General features: G+C 43.4%; 3 protein-coding genes across 6 annotated transcripts; 2 read left to right on the forward strand and 1 right to left on the reverse strand.

The window, feature by feature from the left end:
• Positions 1 to 358: 358 nt before the first annotated feature.
• On the forward strand, positions 359 to 11,192 carry apaf1 (apoptotic peptidase activating factor 1). Of its 2 annotated transcripts, none has more exons than XM_077545014.1 (27): positions 359 to 508; positions 977 to 1,158; positions 1,229 to 1,403; positions 1,472 to 1,669; positions 1,753 to 1,942; positions 2,010 to 2,122; positions 2,204 to 2,335; positions 2,429 to 2,667; positions 3,469 to 3,636; positions 3,706 to 3,837; positions 3,899 to 4,012; positions 4,083 to 4,267; positions 4,338 to 4,464; positions 4,604 to 4,729; positions 4,794 to 4,934; positions 5,959 to 6,084; positions 6,159 to 6,305; positions 6,375 to 6,503; positions 7,442 to 7,567; positions 7,646 to 7,774; positions 7,848 to 7,973; positions 8,927 to 9,052; positions 9,127 to 9,252; positions 9,321 to 9,446; positions 9,518 to 9,643; positions 10,082 to 10,228; positions 10,297 to 11,192. In XM_077545014.1, exons 2-27 carry the CDS (start codon positions 1,015 to 1,017, stop codon positions 10,441 to 10,443), a joined length of 3,765 nt encoding a protein of 1,254 aa, XP_077401140.1. In that variant the 5' UTR covers positions 359 to 508; positions 977 to 1,014; the 3' UTR covers positions 10,444 to 11,192. The 2 variants fall into 2 exon arrangements, with proteins under 2 accessions (XP_077401140.1, XP_077401141.1); XM_077545015.1 differs by lacking the exon at positions 359 to 508 and adding an exon at positions 548 to 905.
• Positions 11,193 to 11,687: 495 nt separating this feature from the next.
• On the forward strand, positions 11,688 to 19,818 carry LOC144035381 (uncharacterized). 3 transcript variants are annotated; one of them, XM_077545018.1, is made up of 8 exons: positions 11,688 to 11,868; positions 14,521 to 14,723; positions 14,795 to 14,980; positions 15,049 to 15,159; positions 15,235 to 15,352; positions 15,487 to 15,976; positions 16,848 to 16,900; positions 17,566 to 19,818. In XM_077545018.1, the coding sequence occupies exons 2-8, from the start codon at positions 14,616 to 14,618 to the stop codon at positions 19,023 to 19,025; spliced, it is 2,526 nt and encodes an 841-aa protein (XP_077401144.1). In that variant the 5' UTR covers positions 11,688 to 11,868; positions 14,521 to 14,615; the 3' UTR covers positions 19,026 to 19,818. The 3 variants fall into 3 exon arrangements, with proteins under 3 accessions (XP_077401144.1, XP_077401142.1, XP_077401143.1); XM_077545016.1 differs by lacking the exon at positions 11,688 to 11,868 and adding an exon at positions 14,079 to 14,252; XM_077545017.1 differs by lacking the exon at positions 11,688 to 11,868 and adding an exon at positions 14,080 to 14,252 and having other exon boundaries at positions 15,487 to 15,961.
• washc3 (WASH complex subunit 3) lies at positions 12,074 to 13,846 on the reverse strand. The gene is made up of 7 exons (XM_077545026.1): positions 13,658 to 13,846; positions 13,355 to 13,453; positions 13,204 to 13,269; positions 12,997 to 13,134; positions 12,830 to 12,928; positions 12,686 to 12,750; positions 12,074 to 12,607 (listed from the first exon to the last, which is right to left on the reverse strand). The coding sequence occupies exons 1-7, from the start codon at positions 13,706 to 13,708 to the stop codon at positions 12,514 to 12,516; spliced, it is 612 nt and encodes a 203-aa protein (XP_077401152.1). The 5' UTR covers positions 13,709 to 13,846; the 3' UTR covers positions 12,074 to 12,513.
• Positions 19,819 to 19,879: the final 61 nt, after the last annotated feature.

Consider the following 19,879-nt stretch of genomic DNA (forward strand, 5'->3'; position numbering starts at 1 on the left):
GTTTTTAAATAATTGTGTTGAGTATATTGGTAAACATTTTTGCGATAGCTAATAATAAATTTTGAAGGGCAATTTGTATTTGCATAATCATTTCAACTGTGAGAAAAACATAACAGTCCCTCAACAGCATTGGTATGTTTAATTCTCTGTAAACACGCGAAATAAAAATACACACATTGCTAGCTAAACAATTCTAGTGAATAAAACAAAAATATGGGTAGATGTGTGTTTGTTGTTTACGTTGTTTCGCCGACAAGTCTGCCCAGTTACAAACAAGGAAAACAGTTGACATCACACGTCACGTGATTTAGTCTCGGCACACTATTGGTCGCCTCCTGCCGGGCAAGTTGTTATTATATTGTCAACCAGGAAGCAGGCTGGAAGAGGAGGGCGTGTGGCTTCATGAAACAGTTTCGTTTTACTTACTTCTGACGTTATTTTGTGACTTTAAATTACGTTCATACTCAGTTTAACAAATATATTCCCGTGTAAAGAAAATAAGATAATCGTAAGTATCCGTACGCGGTTACTTTCTTTGTTCACACAGGTGTTGGGGGAACTCGTCTCGACATGTAGGAATAGTTTCTGTTAAGTTGTAAAAAGAACGACGAGGTTATTTTTTATTTTAAATTTCAGTTCAAGTTTATATTCGCTGGAAATGTAATTTTGGAAAAGTTAACGTTCGTCTTCGTTATTTTATTTTGAGTTTTTCTCATTCATTGTATGCCAAGCTTGTTAGGAGACAAAATCAGCATTCTTCTTAGAAACGTTTCACAAGACCTGACACCGGAGGACGCAAAACATGATATGACCTTACAGAAAAAAAAAGAAAACTGACTTTGGAAAAAAAAAATCATCAATATAATTCCATTGAATTTTTTTTTAAACGTAGGTTGTTAATAAAGGTCAGTGCTTCTGATTGTTTTAGATCCACGAGTGATAAAAACATACATTAACATGAGCGTCTCTGTTGCAGAAACTCCATTTGTTCAATCAGTTCCTGTATGGTCGACAATGATGCTGAGCGAAGGCGCGCGGAGCAGCCTGCTTTGCTTTCGCCGCAACCTGGAGCAGGATATCAAGCCCGCCTACCTGATGGATCATATGATCAGCGATGGCGTGTTGAGCGGCGAGGAGGAAGAGAGGATCAGTGCCCAGGTTGCTGGAACGAAGATACAAAATAAAAAATCCTTGCCGAAATATGTGCTGATATTGTGTCTTTCTGCAGCCTAGCAGGAAAGAGCAGGCGGTGGCGCTGCTGGAACTGCTGCTCAAGAAGGACAACAGTGCTTTTAACTCATTTTATAACGCTCTGGTCAAGGAGGCGTATCATGACTTGGCCAATTTGCTTCACGGTGCCCTTCCTGGCGCGTCACCGAGGCGTTCTGACGGCACATCCAATGGTGAGAGAATTAGGCTCGCAAAATTCCAGGGCACTACAACAGTGACCATTCCCTCCCTTTTCTATCAGTCCAAATAGTTCTAAGTGCAGGCGGGGTCCCTCAGAGGCCTGTGGTTTTTGTCAGCCGACCCGAGCTGGTCAACCGGATCCGGGAGAAGCTCTACCATCTCCGAAAGGAACCGGGATGGGTTACTGTGTTCGGAATGGCTGGCTCGGGAAAATCCATGCTGGCGGCCGAAGCTGTCAGAGACCAGGGACTCATTGAAGGTGATTCATATCTGTGTCCACAATTTGTTTGTATGCTCAATGATTTGGTTGTGATAGTGTTTATTTTTCTTTCTTTTCCACAGAGTGCTTCCCAGGAGGCATCCACTGGCTGTCCATCGGCCAGCTGGACAAGGCGAACCTGCTGGTGAAGATCCAAGCGCTTTGCTTTCGTCTGGAGCAGAGCCTGGACTCCCAGTCCCTCCAGCGGCCTCCCTCCTCCTTGGACGAGGCCAAGGAACGACTGCGCTTCCTGGTTTTGCGCAGATACCCCAGGTTCGTGTTGCTTTTGAAAGGAGTGTTTCTTGAGATTTTTGCAAACGTCTGCATGTCGGTTTTCCAGATCTCTGCTGATTCTTGATGACACCTGGGACAGCATGGTGCTCAAATCATTCGATATCCACTGCCGCATACTTCTGACCACCAGGAATAGAAGCCTCGCTGACTCAGTGAGTGGTAAGTGATTCGGTGAGCCGTCCCGAACCACTGCGCGCCATCTTCTAGCTATAAAAAAAACTACTCATCAAACTGTTTCAGGTGTTAAATATCAAGTCGGGGTTGAGAGTGGTTTGGATGATAACAAAGCACTGGAGATTATCGCGCTGTACACAAGAAACACACTCGAAGGTTTGCCTGAGGAGGCTCGGAGCATTGTGAGAGAATGTAAAGGTGTGTTGTCAACCCCAATCCTCACTCATAAATGTCAAACAAATCAATAAATAGCCTTTTCTGTTATTTGATCACACGTTTGGTCCACTTCAGGCTCCCCGCTGGTGGTGTCGCTGATCGGCGCGCTGCTCAAAGAGAAGCCCGACCGTTGGAGCTACTACCTGCGGCAGCTGCAGCAGAAGCAGTTCAAGCGCATACGCAAGTCGTCATCCTATGACTACGACGCGCTGGACCAGGCCATGGCGGCCAGCATCGAGGTGCTGCCCGACGAGCACCGCGAGCTCTACCGGGACCTCGCCGTGCTGGAGCCCGACATCAAAATTCCCGCCAAGGTGGATGCAAATGTGGAAAATATATTCATTAGTTCCATAAACTGCTGCACCTTCACTTATAGAATGATGGTATTTTTTTAAAATTTATTTTAAGCTTAATTTACTCATAAGCGCAGTGTTACTTTAAGAGAGTAATAAGGTATAGTTACTCATTACTTGCTTAAAAAAGTAACTGAGTTAGTAATTGAAGGACTTCATAATGACAGTAACTCGTTGCCAGGCAAAGTATTTTCACTACTACTAAAAAAATGTTTTATATTAAATAATTTGGATTAAAAAATATATTTTTATTATTATTGTTATTATACTACAATTAATTAAAATTATGTTCAGGCTTTATAGGGTGTTTTCATTTGTTTTTGTGAATATTTATGTCGCACAAATGCCTTGACATATATAATAATAATAATATTTATTTATTTATTTCCTTCTTTATTCATGTATTCATTTATTTATTATTTATTATTATTATTATTATTCAACTCAACTAAAAAAAGGCCATCCTATTGACGAAAATGATTTACTATCAAAATCTTCTGGCAAAAATAATAATAATAATAATAAAAAAAAAAAAATAATAAAATAAAATATATATATATATATATATATATATATATATATATATATATATATATATATATATATATATATATATATATATATATATATATATATGTGTGTGTATATATGGATTTTTTTTCAGCTTGTGGTCCAAATTAAAATGGTTGCATGAAATATTTACATATGTTCTTTTTTAGTGTTTCCAAACGTATGTACCTAAACAGATCCTTGTTTCTCCAGGTTTTGTCTATCCTGTGGGATCTGGAGCCTGAGGAGGTGGAGGACATCCTGGAGGAGTTTGTCAACAAGTCCCTGCTGTTTGTGGACAATCACAACAAACCTCAACTGTACTACCTCCACGACCTTCAACTGGACTTCTTGGTTGAGCAGAATCGTGCTCAACTCGAGGTCGGTATAGAAGTCAACTCGCGAAAAAAAAGTTACATTTTTGTAAACCTGTGTTTGTTTGTGCCGCAGAATCTTCACACCAAGGTTGTGCGTCAGTACCAGCAGCACTACAGCGAAGCTCCGCCCACATCCGGGGACGACGAATGCCTCTACTGGATCCGGTTCTTGACCTACCACATGGCCAAAGCCAACCTCACCCAGGTAACAAACTGACATTTAGGGAGTGGATTTCGTATTCCTGACGGTGTTCTTGTCTTCTCAGGATCTTTACTCCCTCATGTTCTCTCTGGACTGGATCACCCACAAGGCCCAAATACTGGGTCCGGCTCATCTTATAAATGACTTTGTGGAATATGGACCCATTTTGGACAAAAAGGTAAGCAAAGTTAAGAATGTAGCTTGGAGAATTGCTCAAGTACTGATTGATCTTCCTGCCCCACTTGCAGAACAGCAACATTCGTAGTCACTTCCAGGAGTTTTTGTCCCTCAACGGTCACCAGCTGGAGCAGCGGCCATTTCCCGACGTGGTCCAGCTGGCTCTGTCGCAGCCTCAGGCCTCAGAAGTCTACAGGCAGGCTTTTCAGCAGGCGCAGGAGCGGGCCAGAAGCGGGAAACTCTACTTTGATTGGCTGTAAGCGAGCAAGAAAAGCCCCCTTTATGTTTTCCCGGACGCGTTTCCATTCTTTTGTCTCCATGTTTAGAAATAAGAGCAGCGTGGAGAGTCTGTCCCGGCTGGTGATCCATCCCCACCAGGGCTCCGTCTACGCCGCATGCTTCTCCCACGACGGAGCCAAGATCGCCTCCTGCGGAGCCAGCAAGACGCTCAAGGTGTCTGATTGGGAACGATTCAAATAAAAAATATTCTGGATTTTTTGGGGGGGTGAAATTGACTTGTTTTGAATGGAACGGTCCTGAATTAGTTTCACTTTAAAATATAATTTTCCATATTTCCATTCCATGTTACCAGGTTTTTAGGAGCACATCCGGTGAGAAGCTGACAGAGATCCAGGCCCACGATGACGAGGTTCTCTGTTGCGCCTTTTCCCCCGACGACCGTCTCCTAGCAACCTGCTCCAGTGACAGGAAAGTGAAGGTAAAACCGAACTTTTCTTCTCCTTGCCCACACATTTGTTTCGAGAGCCTGCCTGCCTTTTCAGGTGTGGAACCCAGAGCGCGGCATGCTGCTGAGGGTCTTTGATGTGGAACACGAGGAGCAGGTCAACCACTGCGAGTTCACCAACACGCCACGTCGCCTCCTGCTGGCCACCTGCTCCAATGACAATTATGTGAACGTCAAGGTAAGTGTCGTGATTCCTTGACTTTTCCCATTGAAATGAATGAAAATGCCATCAATCTGTTCCATCCTCCCAAAAGAAACAATAAAACAGTTTGCAATGCGTGTTTTTAAAAAATATTATTGTTTATACAGACGCTCCCCTACTTACGAACATTCGTGTTACGAACAACGGTACATACGAACATGTCTGCGCGCATGCGCGCATGTCAAAAAATGTTCGGAAAGAGATGCTGTCAGTTAGATTTTTTATTGCGCACCTTTTTCCGAGTACTGTATTGCTTCTTTCCGCCGCTAATACCGACGCTTGGCGTTGTGAGAGCTCACCCAGCATTGGAGGCTCAGCAACGTGTCGAGGAGGAGGAAGAAGAAGAAACGCCTGTCGCTCATAGATAAAGCCATCGCACTCTTCGAGCAGCAAGACCCAAATATTGAACGTTGCACAAAGGTTGCAAATCAATTGAATGATGCCATACAGTGCTACCGCATCATTTATGATGAAAAAAGAAGGAAACTGTGCAATCGTCGTTAGATCGCTTCTTTCGGCCAGTTTCTAGTAAATCCTCCAAGGAAGATACTCATCAACCCTCATCTTCTTCTCCGCGACCCTCAACTTCTTCCTACATTGAAGTTACGGAGGAGGAAGTAACTTTTGAAGCCCATTCCAGCGACGACGAAGAACCTCTCATGATATAAAATCCTCCTCTTCCTCCTCCTCCTCCTCCATCAAATCCTTAAGCATCGAGTACATCTTCCAAAAGTAAGTTAAACTTCATTTTATTTATCTTATTACGTACATGTACATACTGTGTGTGTCTCTCGCTCTCTCTCTCTAACATACGTAGTACAGTACTGTACGTATTCTCTTTAAACATAAATTATAATACAAAATATAGCACTGAAGCAACTTACGAACAAATTCACCTTACGAACGATCGCTCGGAACGTAACTCGTTCGTAAGTTGGGGAGCGTCTGTATTATCTGACTACATATGTGGTAAAATGTGTGGATTTCTGTGTCGTTTCAGCTGTGGAACCTGAACAAACCCTCCTCACAGAACACCATGTTTGGCCACTTTGAGCCGGTCAACCACTGTTGTTTCTCCCCCGACGACACCTACCTGTCCACCTCCTCTAACGACGGCACTGTTAAGGTGAACATGCTCGTGGCAATCTCGACCGAAGAATGGCCAAAAAGAATGCATCCCTGTATCTGTCCTCACTCCAGCTCTTTGAGGTGTCTTCCGCCAACGAGTGGAAGACCATCAACGTGCGTGAGTGGTGCGCAGATGCCGGCGAGGAGGTTCCGGTCAAGTGCAGCACGTGGACGGGCGACTGCAAGCGGCTGGTGTGCGCTGTCAGGAGCGCCGTGTTGGTGAGTGGCTGTCATATTATGGTGTCAATTTAGATTACGTTGTGGGTTGACGTGTCGGTTTTGCGCCAGGTGATGGATGTGGAGACGGTCCAGATGCTGTTCGAGATCCGAACGGGTCGCCTGAGCATGGTGCAGTACTGTCACGCATGTCCCACCAGCAACCTGTTGGCCATTGCTTTCTCCAACTACGCCGTAGAGGTACGAGACATAGACCAGGGATGGGCAAACGTTTGAGTTAAAGGCCCAAATTAATTTTTTCATTATGTTGTGTTCTAACAGTTCCCAAAGTTTTTGTACCAAGTACCACCATAAACAGTTATCATAAAAGGGTTATTTTTTATTATTCCTAAGAATACTGTATCTCATATTTTTATAAGCCACTGTAACATTATGCGCAGTTTGAACATCAACACTCCAATTTAATATATTGAAAGAAAGAAATTATTTGATTAAAATTTAAGTTTAGAAACAAACAATTCTTTAAAATTAAATACATATGTGATTATTTTTAGTGATGATTTCTCATATCAATAGTGGTATCATAGGAAACAAGTCCAAATTGTCTAAAGTGTTTTATTTCAATAAAAAAAAATCTTTATTTTTAAAGCATACAAATTGCAATAATTTAATTATAATTAATCAACCTTTTTTTAGATATAGTAAATTAGTTATATAATCATTTTTTATTTTAACATAAAAATAATCATTTTTATTTTAAAACGTACTGTATTTTTAACGGCGTATTTTACAAATACTTTTCATGTCATTTACAATAAATCAATTCAGGAATTTAAAAAGGTACTTGACTCATTGAGTCATTTCAGCAGTAAAAAGTTCATGTTTTGTCCAGAATTAATTTTATAGCTTTTTTTTTTTTCATGTGCAATTAATACCTTTAAAAAAAATTTTTTTTCCCACTTGCTGTCTACATGAAAAATATTGAAGTTATGAAATTAATTCTGGAAAAAATATTAACTTTTTTACTGCTGAAAATGGATCAATGAGTCAAGTATCTCTTTAAAAAGACAAAAACAAATTGGCAACAAATAAAAACACTTAAATTGTCCAATTTTGAGGGGAAAACTTTCCCCCGCACTTGTTTAGACTCTCGTGTCTGTATCTTGCATCTCTTCCAGCTGTGGGATCTGGAGGACAATAAGAAGATGGCCGACTGCAGCGGTCACCTGAGTTGGGTCCAGCGAGTCCAATTCTCCCCCAACGGCTCGCAGCTTCTCTCTTGCTCCGACGACCAAACCGTCAGGGTGAGACGTTCTACCGCCAATGATGTTGCTGCAGATAAACCCGTCAAATTTCAAACATGAATTTTCCCGCCCTTGCAGCTCTGGGAGACAAATAAAGTGCACACCACCTCAGCAGTCCGCCTAAAGAGAGACTCTGACGCTTTCTTTCATCCGGGAGAAGACGGCGACTTTGTGGTTTCGGCTGCAGACAACCGCAACAGACTGCAGGTGAGCTGGCGGCAACGTGGAAGTGCAAAACATTTGATTGACAGGTTGACTGACTGCATTGTGTGCGTTTGAGGTGCGGGCTGGCCGAGCGGGTTCGCTGCTGTTCCAGTCGGAGGAGATGGCGTCACGGATCCGATGCACGAGCTTTTGCACCGAGCCTTTGGCGGTCGCCTTTGGCACAGAGGACGGCACCGTGCAGGTTCGGACCACGTTTGGATCTCATTGTGAGAATGCTTAAGCATACCCACATATGTTATTGTGATTTTTATTCTCCACACTTTTTGGCCATGAAAAAACTCTCACATAATATTTCCAATTTACACAGTTCAAATTTCAACTTGCTTCAAAAATTAACGTCTCCCGGGGTATATATATCGTCTGATTCCACATTACACTATTGGCACGATTTAACATTAAATATAAACTTTTCCCCATTCGTTTTCAATGGGACTTGCAGTTGGTAAAGTGCATTGTCCACTAACCAGGCGGGTGCAGGTTCGAATCCCACCTCCGACTGTGCATTGCAAACATATCCATGACCGTTACGCTAATTGCATATTCATGTACTGTATACCAACTGACTATCATATCAGGAAATGGATTATAATGTCACTGAAATGATTAAATACATGTTAGTTTTCAGCATCATACGACACTTTTCGAAATAAATACGCTATTAGCCATGAATTCGAACAAGTCAAGTTAGCTCAGTTGTTAGAGCAACTGCGTGCCACCACGGAGAACCTGGGTTCAAACTCCGCTTGGACCACATTTTGTACATTCGATGGTTCGATACAAGTATATCCATGACCGTTATACTAAGTGCATATACGTGTATACCAACTGACTATCATATCAGGAAGTGGATTATAATTTTACAGAAATGATTAAATCGCAACCTTAGACAGATTGCAGTTCAAGTTTTCTTTTTATTAATTTGTCATTTAACTGCAATGAAAAATTTGTAATTTTCATATAATTTATCATTTAATTTACTTACATAAGCACATGCATTCAAGTCTTAGCATTCAGCTTTTCTGCATTCCCACGCAATTTCTACCGAAATTGCACTTTGTCTAGTTTAATTGTGTGATGGCCACTTGAGTGTTGCTATTATTATTATTATTATTAATTTATTTTTTACATGTGCAGATTCTGGCCATCCCCTCCGGAAAGGTTCTCGCCACCCTGCTGGGACACACCAAGACGGTCCTGCACTGCCAGTTCCTCCACGCCGGAAAAACCCTCATCACGTCATCCGAGGACACCACCATCAATGTGGGCTTCCGTCCCTCCCTCGTTTATTCCTCGTCCCTCCTTTGGATTGCCATTACTGATGTCTTCCTGTGCAGGTGTGGGAGTGGCAGTCGCCTGAGTGCTTCGTGCTGCGCGGCCACAAGGAGCAAGTACGATGCTTTTGTCTGCTGCCGCCTGCTGAGACGCGACTGCTGTCCTGTTCGTTTGACGGCACGGTCAAGGTAAGTCATCAGAAATGAAGCCTTGTCTTGAAGTGAAACGTAACAACGCGGTTCGTTCTCGCGCTCAGATGTGGGAGCTGGAAAGCGGAGAGGAGCTGCGGCACATTGAGGCTCACCGGGGAGCCATTTTGTCTTGTCACGTCTCCCTGGACGGACATTACTTTGCCACCACCTCCGCTGACAAGACTGCTAAGGCACGAGCTAGAACGCTAATTCGCTCGCTATCTTCTGTACATTTGCTGAATTGTTTTTTGTGGTCTTCAAGGTGTGGCACAGTGAGTCCTGGCAGTGTCTCCACATACTCCGCGGCCACCAAGACTGCGTCCGGAGTTGCCGCTTTTCTTGGGACGGGCAACGGCTGGCTACGGGGGACGACAGCGGCGAAATCCGGGTAGGTTCTTTGAATCGTTCTACCCATCCAAGGAGTGTGCAGTAAATTGTGTCCAGTCAACCTAGAACATATAATAAGAAACAGACAAGGAAGGAAGGCAAGAGACTTATATTTTTTTTTGCTCGCAAGGAGAACTGTATCTCCTACCCGCTCTGAAGCACACTCCGCAGAGCCCTCTCTTTTTATTGGGTAGTCTCGAGTTACATAGCCTATTGCTGCTCTAATGAGTTTGGGGAAGCAACAGCAACGTGACAATCATCCCGGAGATGAGTTTTTTCTTCAGCACTGAAAGTGTCAGTCAAAGTTCAACAGTTTAACCGCAAAATGTTCCTGTTTTGCAACTGCTGAATAAATATTTTGCAATACTTGTGTAAATATGGGATAACTTGAGTACATTTATTCCAACAAATAGCATACTATTTTTTTTTACTTTAACAGCTATGGAGTGTTGCAGAAGGCTCCTTGCTGAAGATATGCTCGCGAGAGGGAAAGGACGGTCTGGATTCATTGCACGGGGGCTGGGTGACCGACCTGCACTTCTCGCCGGACGACTCCCTCCTGGTGTCCACAGGTGGCTACGTAAAGGTACGGCGGCCTATCACCGCCTACAGTTGACACTTTCAAACCTTTTCTCTCATTGCGTCCTCGTCCAGTGGTGGGACGTGGACAAAGGAGAAGCCCTGCAGACCTTCTACCCGACAGGAAGTGCACTGAAGAAGGTCCACGTGTCACCCGATTTTTCCACCTTCGTCACCATCGACAACGTCGGTATTCTCTACATCCTCCAGAGGGTCGTGTGACGATGGCCTTTTATTTGCAAGCAACTGCCGTCACCAGCAGCTGCTCGCAGAAGATTAGACGAGGTGCGTCAAGTTGTTTACTTCTATCAGGTTGTAGATGGTTAAGACATAAGACCACGGGTACGCTTTTTTTGTAATCAACATTTTGAGCCGTAATGACCCGTTAAAGTGCATTAATCAATGCTGTGATATCTGTCACGGTTCTACAGTATAGTGGTGCAATTATGAGATTTTTCTCCTCCAGAGTACAGCAGCCTTATTTTCTGCGCTTAGGTAAATATTGCGTGTCCGTTCGGTCATCTTTTGAAAGCCTAAGAGAATTGTTGTTTTACATGTTTTCTACAAAAAAAAAAAAAAGAATTTCCACTTGCTAATAGTCCTTTTTTTAATCAGTATGTTTCACAATTGAGCCTACACTTGACAATCTTTCATGTAATCAATAGTTGGTGCTTCTTGCCTTGATGTAATCTTTCAAAGAATGAATTAGTTGCAGGAAGATGGAATAAGCATGTGAATATTAATAAGGATGTGTTTTGTTAATGTGAGTAATGTTCCACTATGTGCTCCTCGGATTGGTGCTTTAAATGTTATATATTCAATTAACAGATAATAAAAAAAAAATGTTTGTCCACTCAGGATCTATGAATACTGTAAGTACTGTACTTTATGAGCCATTTAAGTAATGCATTCAAGTATTTGTTATTTGCTAAGCTATTTGCACTAATAAAATGAACTTGTAAGACATTGTACTTGATTTGAGATCTTTCCAACAAGGAGTTGTAAATCACAGTATGTCAAAAAAATACATTTTAAAAAAGTGAAGCTAAAGCTAGCTCGCGGGACCATGGCACCATACTCACCCGGAAGTAGCTAGCCCGAGAGCTAATTTAGCTAGCTGAAGACACCTTTGGACCGGTTTGAAGGGAGCAGTTAGGTTACGGTGACCAAATGTTCTCTTTTACCCGCACATGTCCAATTTTTTACATCCTGCCCAGTGGTCTTTAAAAAAAAAAATAAAATAAAAATAAAATAATTATAATGTAAATGTCCGGTTTTCATTGCGCGACAAATTGGAGGCGGAGTCCACCGTTTAACCGCGACTGCTCCCAATTCGACTGTGAAGGGTGTCGGTGTGCGTGTTATTATTGTTCTATATTAAAATTTTAAGAAAAACGTAGGTCGGTTGGTTTGATCTCAGCTTGCCCCATTGCACGCACACACACACACACGCACACGCGCGCCAATCGCGAAAGCAAAAAAATATTAAGTCATTTATTTGTCAAGTAAGATTTAACAAGCAGGTGTACTCTTTTTGGAAACAAAATATGGGCACCCTAAGTTAGGTAAAAAATACAAAAAATGAAAACACCTGAAGCCAGAAGTGACCTGCCATCCATTTTGTGGGCTGTTAGACAACAACATAAGGTAAGGATATTTAGAAGCTTTTTTTTAACAACTTAATAAAAAAATTATTAATCTTTAAAATTTCTGTATGTTCTTCTTAGAAATTCTATCATAGCAAAAATATCGACAAATTCATGAAAGATGGTGGATAGTGTTCTTGTCACCCTCTGGTGGTAGTAAGTTGTATGTACGGCAGTTACTGTTCAACTAAAGAGCTTGAAACATGTTAAGGAATAGCATCAGTAGACTTTATTTGCGCACTAATAATTAACAAAACTGTGGCTCGAGTTGACAGTTAAAACAGAAATCCTTCTCTGAAAGTACCGCTATTGTCCTCCACATCAATTGCATGTTCCAGCCATCCATTTTGATCACATCTATGGACAATTTATGCTATTGTGTTACATAAAATAAGTCACGTTTTTGAACATGGCCTCCAATTTAGGATCAAACTATCTTAAAAAGGTAAATGTTAGTAAATTGGATTCCATCACAGAGAACTACAACGTCCTCATTGAGTATTTTGAGTGTCCAACATACTCTTCAGTGAAATAACCACTAAATGCTTTATCTGCAGCTTGTGCAATTGGCTAATTTGCAGCAATTAGCCCAATCCCAGGCAGGCCCCCTTCACCAATGGTTGGCCAAATCGCATTCATCTCGACATCAGTCACTGAAGGACGACTCGCTATCCGAAGCGTCCATATTGTGCTCCTCGCCGGTTTTCCCTCTCAAGTCTGGCACGGGGGTGTCCGGCTTGCTGCCACCAGCAGTAAAGTGTCACATTGAAGTGGAAAAATGCAACAAAATGACAAAAGAGGAAATGTTCAAAACTTACTCCAGCAAGTCCGGATCCAAACCTTCCATGCTCATTTTATTCCGGATGGCCATTACGGGAACACCCTGACAACAACAACAGGAGGTTTATGCCTGAGATGGTTCGTCGGAAAAAGTGAGAGCGACAATACAAAATTTTACACACCACTTGAACCATCTTCAGATATCTGGCATAGCGTGGATCCTTGGCCACCGTCATGACATTCACCTCCTCGGTTTTGGGCGTTGTCACATCGTCTGAAGGCTTAAATAGAGCAGATCGTATTTAATAAAAGTGAAGCGCACATTAATAACATAGTGGGGTGTTTTTACCTCTGAAGGGGGAAGCAACACTACAGGTGGACCCTCTGTCTGACCCGGTCCAGAAGTGCCAGTTCCATTGGTATGAACTTGTTGGGGATGTGCGACTGCATCTACCGTGACGTCCTCCAGTCCAGGAATGGATGAAATCTGCTCACAGTTGAATTATATTCCATCAAAGCGTTGTGATGAACAAAAGAAGAAAGAGAAATAACCAACCTTGGCTTCTAAGATACATAGCGTGGTCTCAATCTGCTGGATGCGCAGTGATATGTTGGCAAGTTTCTGTAGGCCAAAGTTGAATATCTGAGTTTTTTTTTTTTTTAAATGTTTTACAAGTGGTAAGAAATGTGCAAATAAAAGCACAAACCTCTTCACACACTGTGGAAAAGTTATTAAGGAAGCGAACCGTGTGGACGATGAACTGGTTGAGAAAAGCAACAATTCTTCTCTGCTGAATGGCTGGAACCTAAAAGCAGGTCAATTAATAAATAAAAATATGTGACAATAACATGTAAGTGTTAAAATGTTGACTCTAGATTGGAAAATATACCAAGCAACTTGCTCAAGCTGGAAAAGGTTGTTTTCAAACAAACACAACTCCGTTTGACAAACTGTACATGCTATATACATTCATGTATTGGCTAAGCTAAAAAGCTAGCTTGACACTAACCTTCGTCAGGTCGACTCCAGAGCCCACAATCGGAAGTCCGTCCTCGTCCATATCTCTAACTAAAAGACACGTCACTTATTTTAGTGCAAATTAAATTTATTTTGCTTTATATGATGAAGAAAAGGCAGATACGATGTGCACACCACTGTTGACTGTTTCATGTGACTATGAACTGTAGTATCGCGTGACTTCACGAGACGTAATTCACGTAATTTGCAGCCACGGGCTCATAGGAACATCCGGTATTGCCAAGCGAACTTGTTTCACTCCTAAAAACGAACTAATTGATCTCCATTTTGGAGCACAGTTAAAAAAAAAATAGTGTCATTTATTAACATAAAATTTTTCAAGAATGTAGTTATTTTTTCTTCTTCTTCTTCTTTTTTTGTAAGAAAAAGAATGCGCACTGTTATGACTCTTGTTTTGAAAAGCGGAAATTCAGCAGAGTGACTTTGAGGAAAAGTACGCTTGCGTCGTGATAGCGCATGCTAACCAATAAATTAAACAACACTTATTTTATTTGACTTTATCAAGGCCACGGGAGAATTTGCGCACCCCTGTCACCTTCTTGGGAATAACGTAGCGAAAATGAACCGTATGTATTTAAATAATGAACTCCTAGTGTTGTCTATTTATGTTAGCTCGCAGGTTGGCGGGGCCCGTCTACGTAAAGCTTTTTGAGCCAGACAATCAGGCTCGTGCTGTTGCGTTAATGTTTTGAGCAGATAGACATAAATTTACTGTGCATTTACTGTGAAAAGTGAAAAAGTTTAAAATCAGTCAAACTTGTTGCACTGATACTGCAGTTATTGGGAGAATAATTGTACTAAAAGTCTGATTAATTAAATGAATTTATTTTTCAGAGACTGTCCCACCCCTGTCGACCCTCCGCCAACTGGTGCCCCCTTTGCAGCTGTGCTCGGCCGCCATTTGGCAGCTGGCCAAGCAGAAAGATGTGATGAACTACCAGAAACTCCAAGAGTTTGTGTACTCCGTGACCGAGGCAGTGCCCGGACTGATGAACAACAAGCAGAGAGCCCAGCTCATCCTGGGCCTTCGAGCGAGGGTACACAATAGTTGTGTTGGTCTTGGTCTTCAGTAGGATTGTGGAATCATTCACCTTTCTTGTCTCTGCAGCTGATCTTGGAGCTGTGCAAAGACTCTGCCCGAGGTTCTGTGGACTCTCAGATGATCCAGAGCCACTTGGAGAGACTCCCAGTAACCTCCGATGTTGACGCTGAGGTGAAATCAGCAGAGACCACTTTCGTCGCTCTGGTTAGGAGCCTCCTCAAGGATCCAGCCGAACGAGCTTACTTCTTTCAGGTTGGGCAAATGAGTTATATCCCTTGAAATGAATAGTTTTTGTTGAAAATGAAATTGTATTTTTATAGGAGGTGTTCCCTGTAGAATATGGACAAAAGTATGATGCAGCCCTACATGTGTTACTTTGGGAGCTCCTCTCAAAATTAGAGAAGTTGATCCCAGTACCAGACCTCAAGCAGGTATTAAGTCCATTTTGTCTTGGTATTTTCTATTTATTTATGTGTGAAATTAACTTTGTCGTGTTTTGATTCCAGACCGCAGCCTGGCTTGGTTCGGCTCCCGCCGTTTTGAGCGAGTGCATCCAATCCACGCCAGAAGAGCTGGCCTTAATCTTTGAGCACTGCAGGGCTGCTGGACTTTTTAAAATGCAACGTGAGTCCACCTTGGAATGTTGATCTTGCTTTTTTTATTTTTTTAGTTCAAAATCCGTCTTTATAGGTTGTCGCGGCAGGAAACTGAACTCTTCTTGGTTGTTGAAGTTGAACTCATGTTCCTGGTTCTTGCAGACGGCCCCTCGTCCACCATCGGCAGCTGCATCATGTCCGCTCTGTCCGTCCCGCCCTCCCAAAAAGCAAACCTCTCCCAGTGTGCGGCGTCGGCGCACAACTACTCCGACGCCCTCCATCCCGTGGCTCTCGCCGAGGCTGAGCAGTACAGCGTGGTGACGGTCTACACCGAGATGGAGGTCCAAGACATGGCGGCTGAAGTTCAGACGGATTTTTACCAGGTGGGTGTGGCGCCCTGCGAGATTGCCACGGGCGAGACGCTGGACGTGGCCAACGCGCTGGAAATGCTGAACAAAGCATTGCGAAAGGATGGAGTTGAAAACGACACGGCGATAAACCATCAGTTTGCAAATGAAGATGAGACTGAAGCGAAGGAGTCTTCTGCACAAGAGGACATGGCAAGCCGTGCCTCGGAACGTCCTGTTTTTGAAACGCAACATTCATCCATTCCACTGATGGACGCCTCCGCGAGCTGGTGTGACTTAAAGAGGTACCTTTAAAAGGGAAGTCAACCTTAAACATTTTGTGACAATAATATGTCATATGTGACCTCACTGGTCTAAACATGACATTCTGATTAATATGACATTTGTGGAATTTGAGTTATGCAGTAAAATCTAGTCGTTTTTATCCATCTCAGGGGGCGGCCATTTTGCCACTTGCTGTCGACCGACGATGACATCACACCTGCTCAGGGGCTCAGGCAACGACCAATCACAGCTCACTTGTTTTCTGAAGCTGAGCTGTGATTGGTTGTTATCTGAGACCTCAGCAACTGTCATGTCATTTTTACTCAACAGCATTTGGCAAAATGGCCGCCTTCTGATAATGATTAAAATGAATTCTTGCTGTATATTGCTCCTTAACGCATATTCCACTAACTCTTTGACTGCCAGACGTTTTCAGAAAAGGGATGCTGTGGGTGCCAGCCGATTTTAAGCATTTTGACTGATCTTTCAAGGTCCATAGAAAATGATGTGTTTGGACTATGGAAACACACATACTGCCAAAACAAGATTGGACTCTCATCTACCATCAGAAAAAAAAGTTTGTTTCTACCTTATTCCGTTTTTGAGTAATCAACAATAGAAAATGGTTAGTTTCACCTGTTTTGAAAAAACGTCTTTTAACGTCTTTGGCACTCCTCCATAGGATTTTACGAAACGTTATTTAACGTTTTTGGCAGTCAAAGAGTTAATGCAATATTAACCAGAATATCGTATTTAGACTAGCGAGGTTGCAAAAAACATATTATTGTCAAAAATGTATTTTTGGTTTGACTTCCTCTTTAAAGAAGATAGCACATGTGCACAATGGGGTGGTTACATCCTGACTGAAAAAAATGTCATTTTATCCCTCAGCATTCAAACTGGCCAATCACTTGGCTCGTCTGTGTTTAAGGGAAGTGACAAAGGTAAGCGTGCGATCCTGTGAGCCCCATGAACGTTTTTTTTAAACTTTATATTAGGGGTGTCCAAAGTAGTGCTTTAATTTTGAGTTAAACGCCACTAACTTTTTAAACGTGCGATTAATGACCGCCCCTTACTTGGAAAGCTTGTACTGGGGGAATTCCAGTCGCAACGCAACAGACACGTCCACAGCATAATTTAGCATTAATAAATGTAATAATAATGCATATATTTGTGGAGACTGGTGTTAAGTTGGATTTTACAATTTTAAAACTGTGCAGAATTACTTCAAGTTAGAAATTAGATATGGAAAAAAATGCACTGAGCTCAGCTGTCTTACAAATGCAGTTACGCTATCTAGTGGCAGAAAAATGACCAACACAAATCAATATCTCACACACTTTTTACAGTACAGTACAGTTCTTTAATTTTAACTCAATTTTATGAATTATTATATACGACTAAAAGATGCAGCCATATTTCTTAGTTTAACTTTTTTTCCCGCTCTTATGTTAACGAGAAAACTTAGAAAACAAATTTTTATTGCACATTTAAAACAGATATACAATTTGTGATTAATTGGGAGTTAACTATTGATGTCATGAGATTAATTACGAATAAAATATTAAATTGCATGACACCCTTTATTTATATATTATTTCACCCATAGGAAATTCCAATGAGATGACCTCCATCATCTTCACTTGCTCACAGTGTCCCTTCCACCACTCGGACGACAACGGCCCGCCGCACTTCCACATGCAGAGTGTTCGTACCGAGGACTACCGCAAGCTGTCAGGATCCAACGCGGCTCCGATTCCTCTGGAATCGGATGAAATCTTTACATCCATTAAGCTTATCCCCAAAGGAGACGCCGACGGCGCGGCGGTTAACGACGACTCTGGAAGTTCGCGCCAAGCCGGCAGTAAGGAAAAGTCTCTGACGTGCGAGACGTGCGGCAGGACGTTCACGCGCACGTCGGACGTGCGCCGCCACCAGATGACCCACACGGGCGAGCGACCCTTCCGCTGCTCGCAGTGCGATCGCACCTTCCAGCACTCGTGGGACCTGGTCAAGCACGAGAGCAAGTCGCACGCCGCCGCCGTCTCCTTCGCCTGCTCCCCGTGCCGCGCGTCCTTCGCCAACCTGCGCGCGCTCACCGCCCACCACAAGCGCTGCCACTCGGACGGGAGCCACCTGCCGCACATCTGCTCCATCTGCAGCCGCAGCTTCGCCGCCGCCGGCGAGCTGCTGGAGCACCGGAAGTCGCACGTGGCCAAGCGCTACGTCTGCGCGCAGTGCGGCGACGGCTTCGACTCGCTCTTGGAGCGCTCGCTGCACCGGCAGGCGCATCAGGTGAAGCGGCAGTTCAAGTGCCCGCACTGCGAGAAAACCTACACGCGGCGCTCGGACGTGAAGAGGCACATGTCCACGCACACGGGCGAGCGGCCGCACCAGTGCAGCCAGTGCGGCAAGCGGTTCTCGCTGCGCTTCATGCTGGTCAAGCACCTGCGCGTCCACACGGGCGAGCGGCCCTTCCAGTGCTCGCACTGCGCCAAGCGGTTCACCCTGGCGTCGGTGCTGGCGCGCCACGAGAGGATGCATACGGGCGAGAAGCCCTTCCTGTGCTCCCAGTGCGGGAAGGCCTTCCTGTCCCAGGGCGAGCTCTCCAAACATCAGCGCTCGCACGTGGACGAGCGGCCCTTCGGCTGCTCGCTGTGCGCCAAGCGCTTCAAGAGCAAGAAGACGCAGCAGGAGCACGCCGTCTCGCACACCGGCGCCCGCCCTTACCCGTGCAGCTACTGCGGCAAGGGCTTCGCCAAACCCTACGCGCTGACCCGGCACCACCTCATCCACACGGGCGAGAGGCCGTTCCCCTGCGGCTATTGCGACAAGTCCTTCCTCACCCTCAGCGAGGCGCAGCTGCACCGCCGCAGGCACACGGGCGAGCGGCCGTACGCCTGCGACGCCTGCCAGCTCAGGTTCAAGAGTTCGTCCGAGCTGGCGTGTCACAAGCGCAGCCATTCGGGCGCCGCCAAGCCCAGCTGCGGCCACTGTCGGAAGAGCTTCCCATCCAAGGCCAGACTGAAAAAACACATGGAGACGCACACGGAACTTAGCACCGAATGACGATTGAGGAACTCGTTTTTATTGTTGTTGTTGCTGCTCAGGCTCGATTTTCTTAACTCTGGGGTACATTTGACCTGCATCCATGAAATTTGGCAGGCATATGCAACAGTTCACAACGTGCAAAAAATTCTTTTGGAGCCATATGCTAAACCTAACAGGAAGTCCGCCATTTTGATTTACCTTGGACTTTGTTGCCATTTTTTGGGCTTATTTTAACCAACGCTAAAGTCTTCAAACTACGTATCTAATGATATTTAAAATGAAAAGTGAATGAAATTAAAGGAATACTTGACTCATTGAGCCAAGTTAATATTTTGTACAGAATGAATTTAATAACTTCTGTATTTTTCATGTAGAATGAATACCTTTAAAAATTCGTTTTTTTCCACTTGCTGTCGACTGACGATGACATCACCTGTGCTGAGGACCAATCATGGCTCAGTTTGCTGTTCAAACCCAGAAAACTAGCCAGGATTGGTTGCTACCTACTTCCTCGGCACAGTTGAAGTGGATTTTTTTTTTTTTTAAGAGTATTACTTATATCCAAAAAAATAATGTAGTTATTAAATTCACTCTGCACAAAATACTAACTTTTTACTGCTGAAAAAGGCTTAAGTCAAGTATTTAATTTTTTATGTGGCGATGCACTGTTTGCAAAAAAAAATTACGCTTCTTTTGAGGGTCTAAATATTGAGCAAAAACTCATGAAAATTTTGTACACTCATCAGACCTGGCATGACCATCAATAATTGAGAGATTTCTTGTGTGTTTTTTAATAAATGGCTCAATAGTGCATTGTATACATTTTTAACAAAGCATTCCCGATTGTTCATCTTGACATGTTATATGCGACC

Source organism: Vanacampus margaritifer, chromosome 15 (genome assembly GCF_051991255.1).
Source record: "Vanacampus margaritifer isolate UIUO_Vmar chromosome 15, RoL_Vmar_1.0, whole genome shotgun sequence".
NCBI classification, from domain to species: Eukaryota; Metazoa; Chordata; class Actinopteri; order Syngnathiformes; family Syngnathidae; genus Vanacampus; species Vanacampus margaritifer.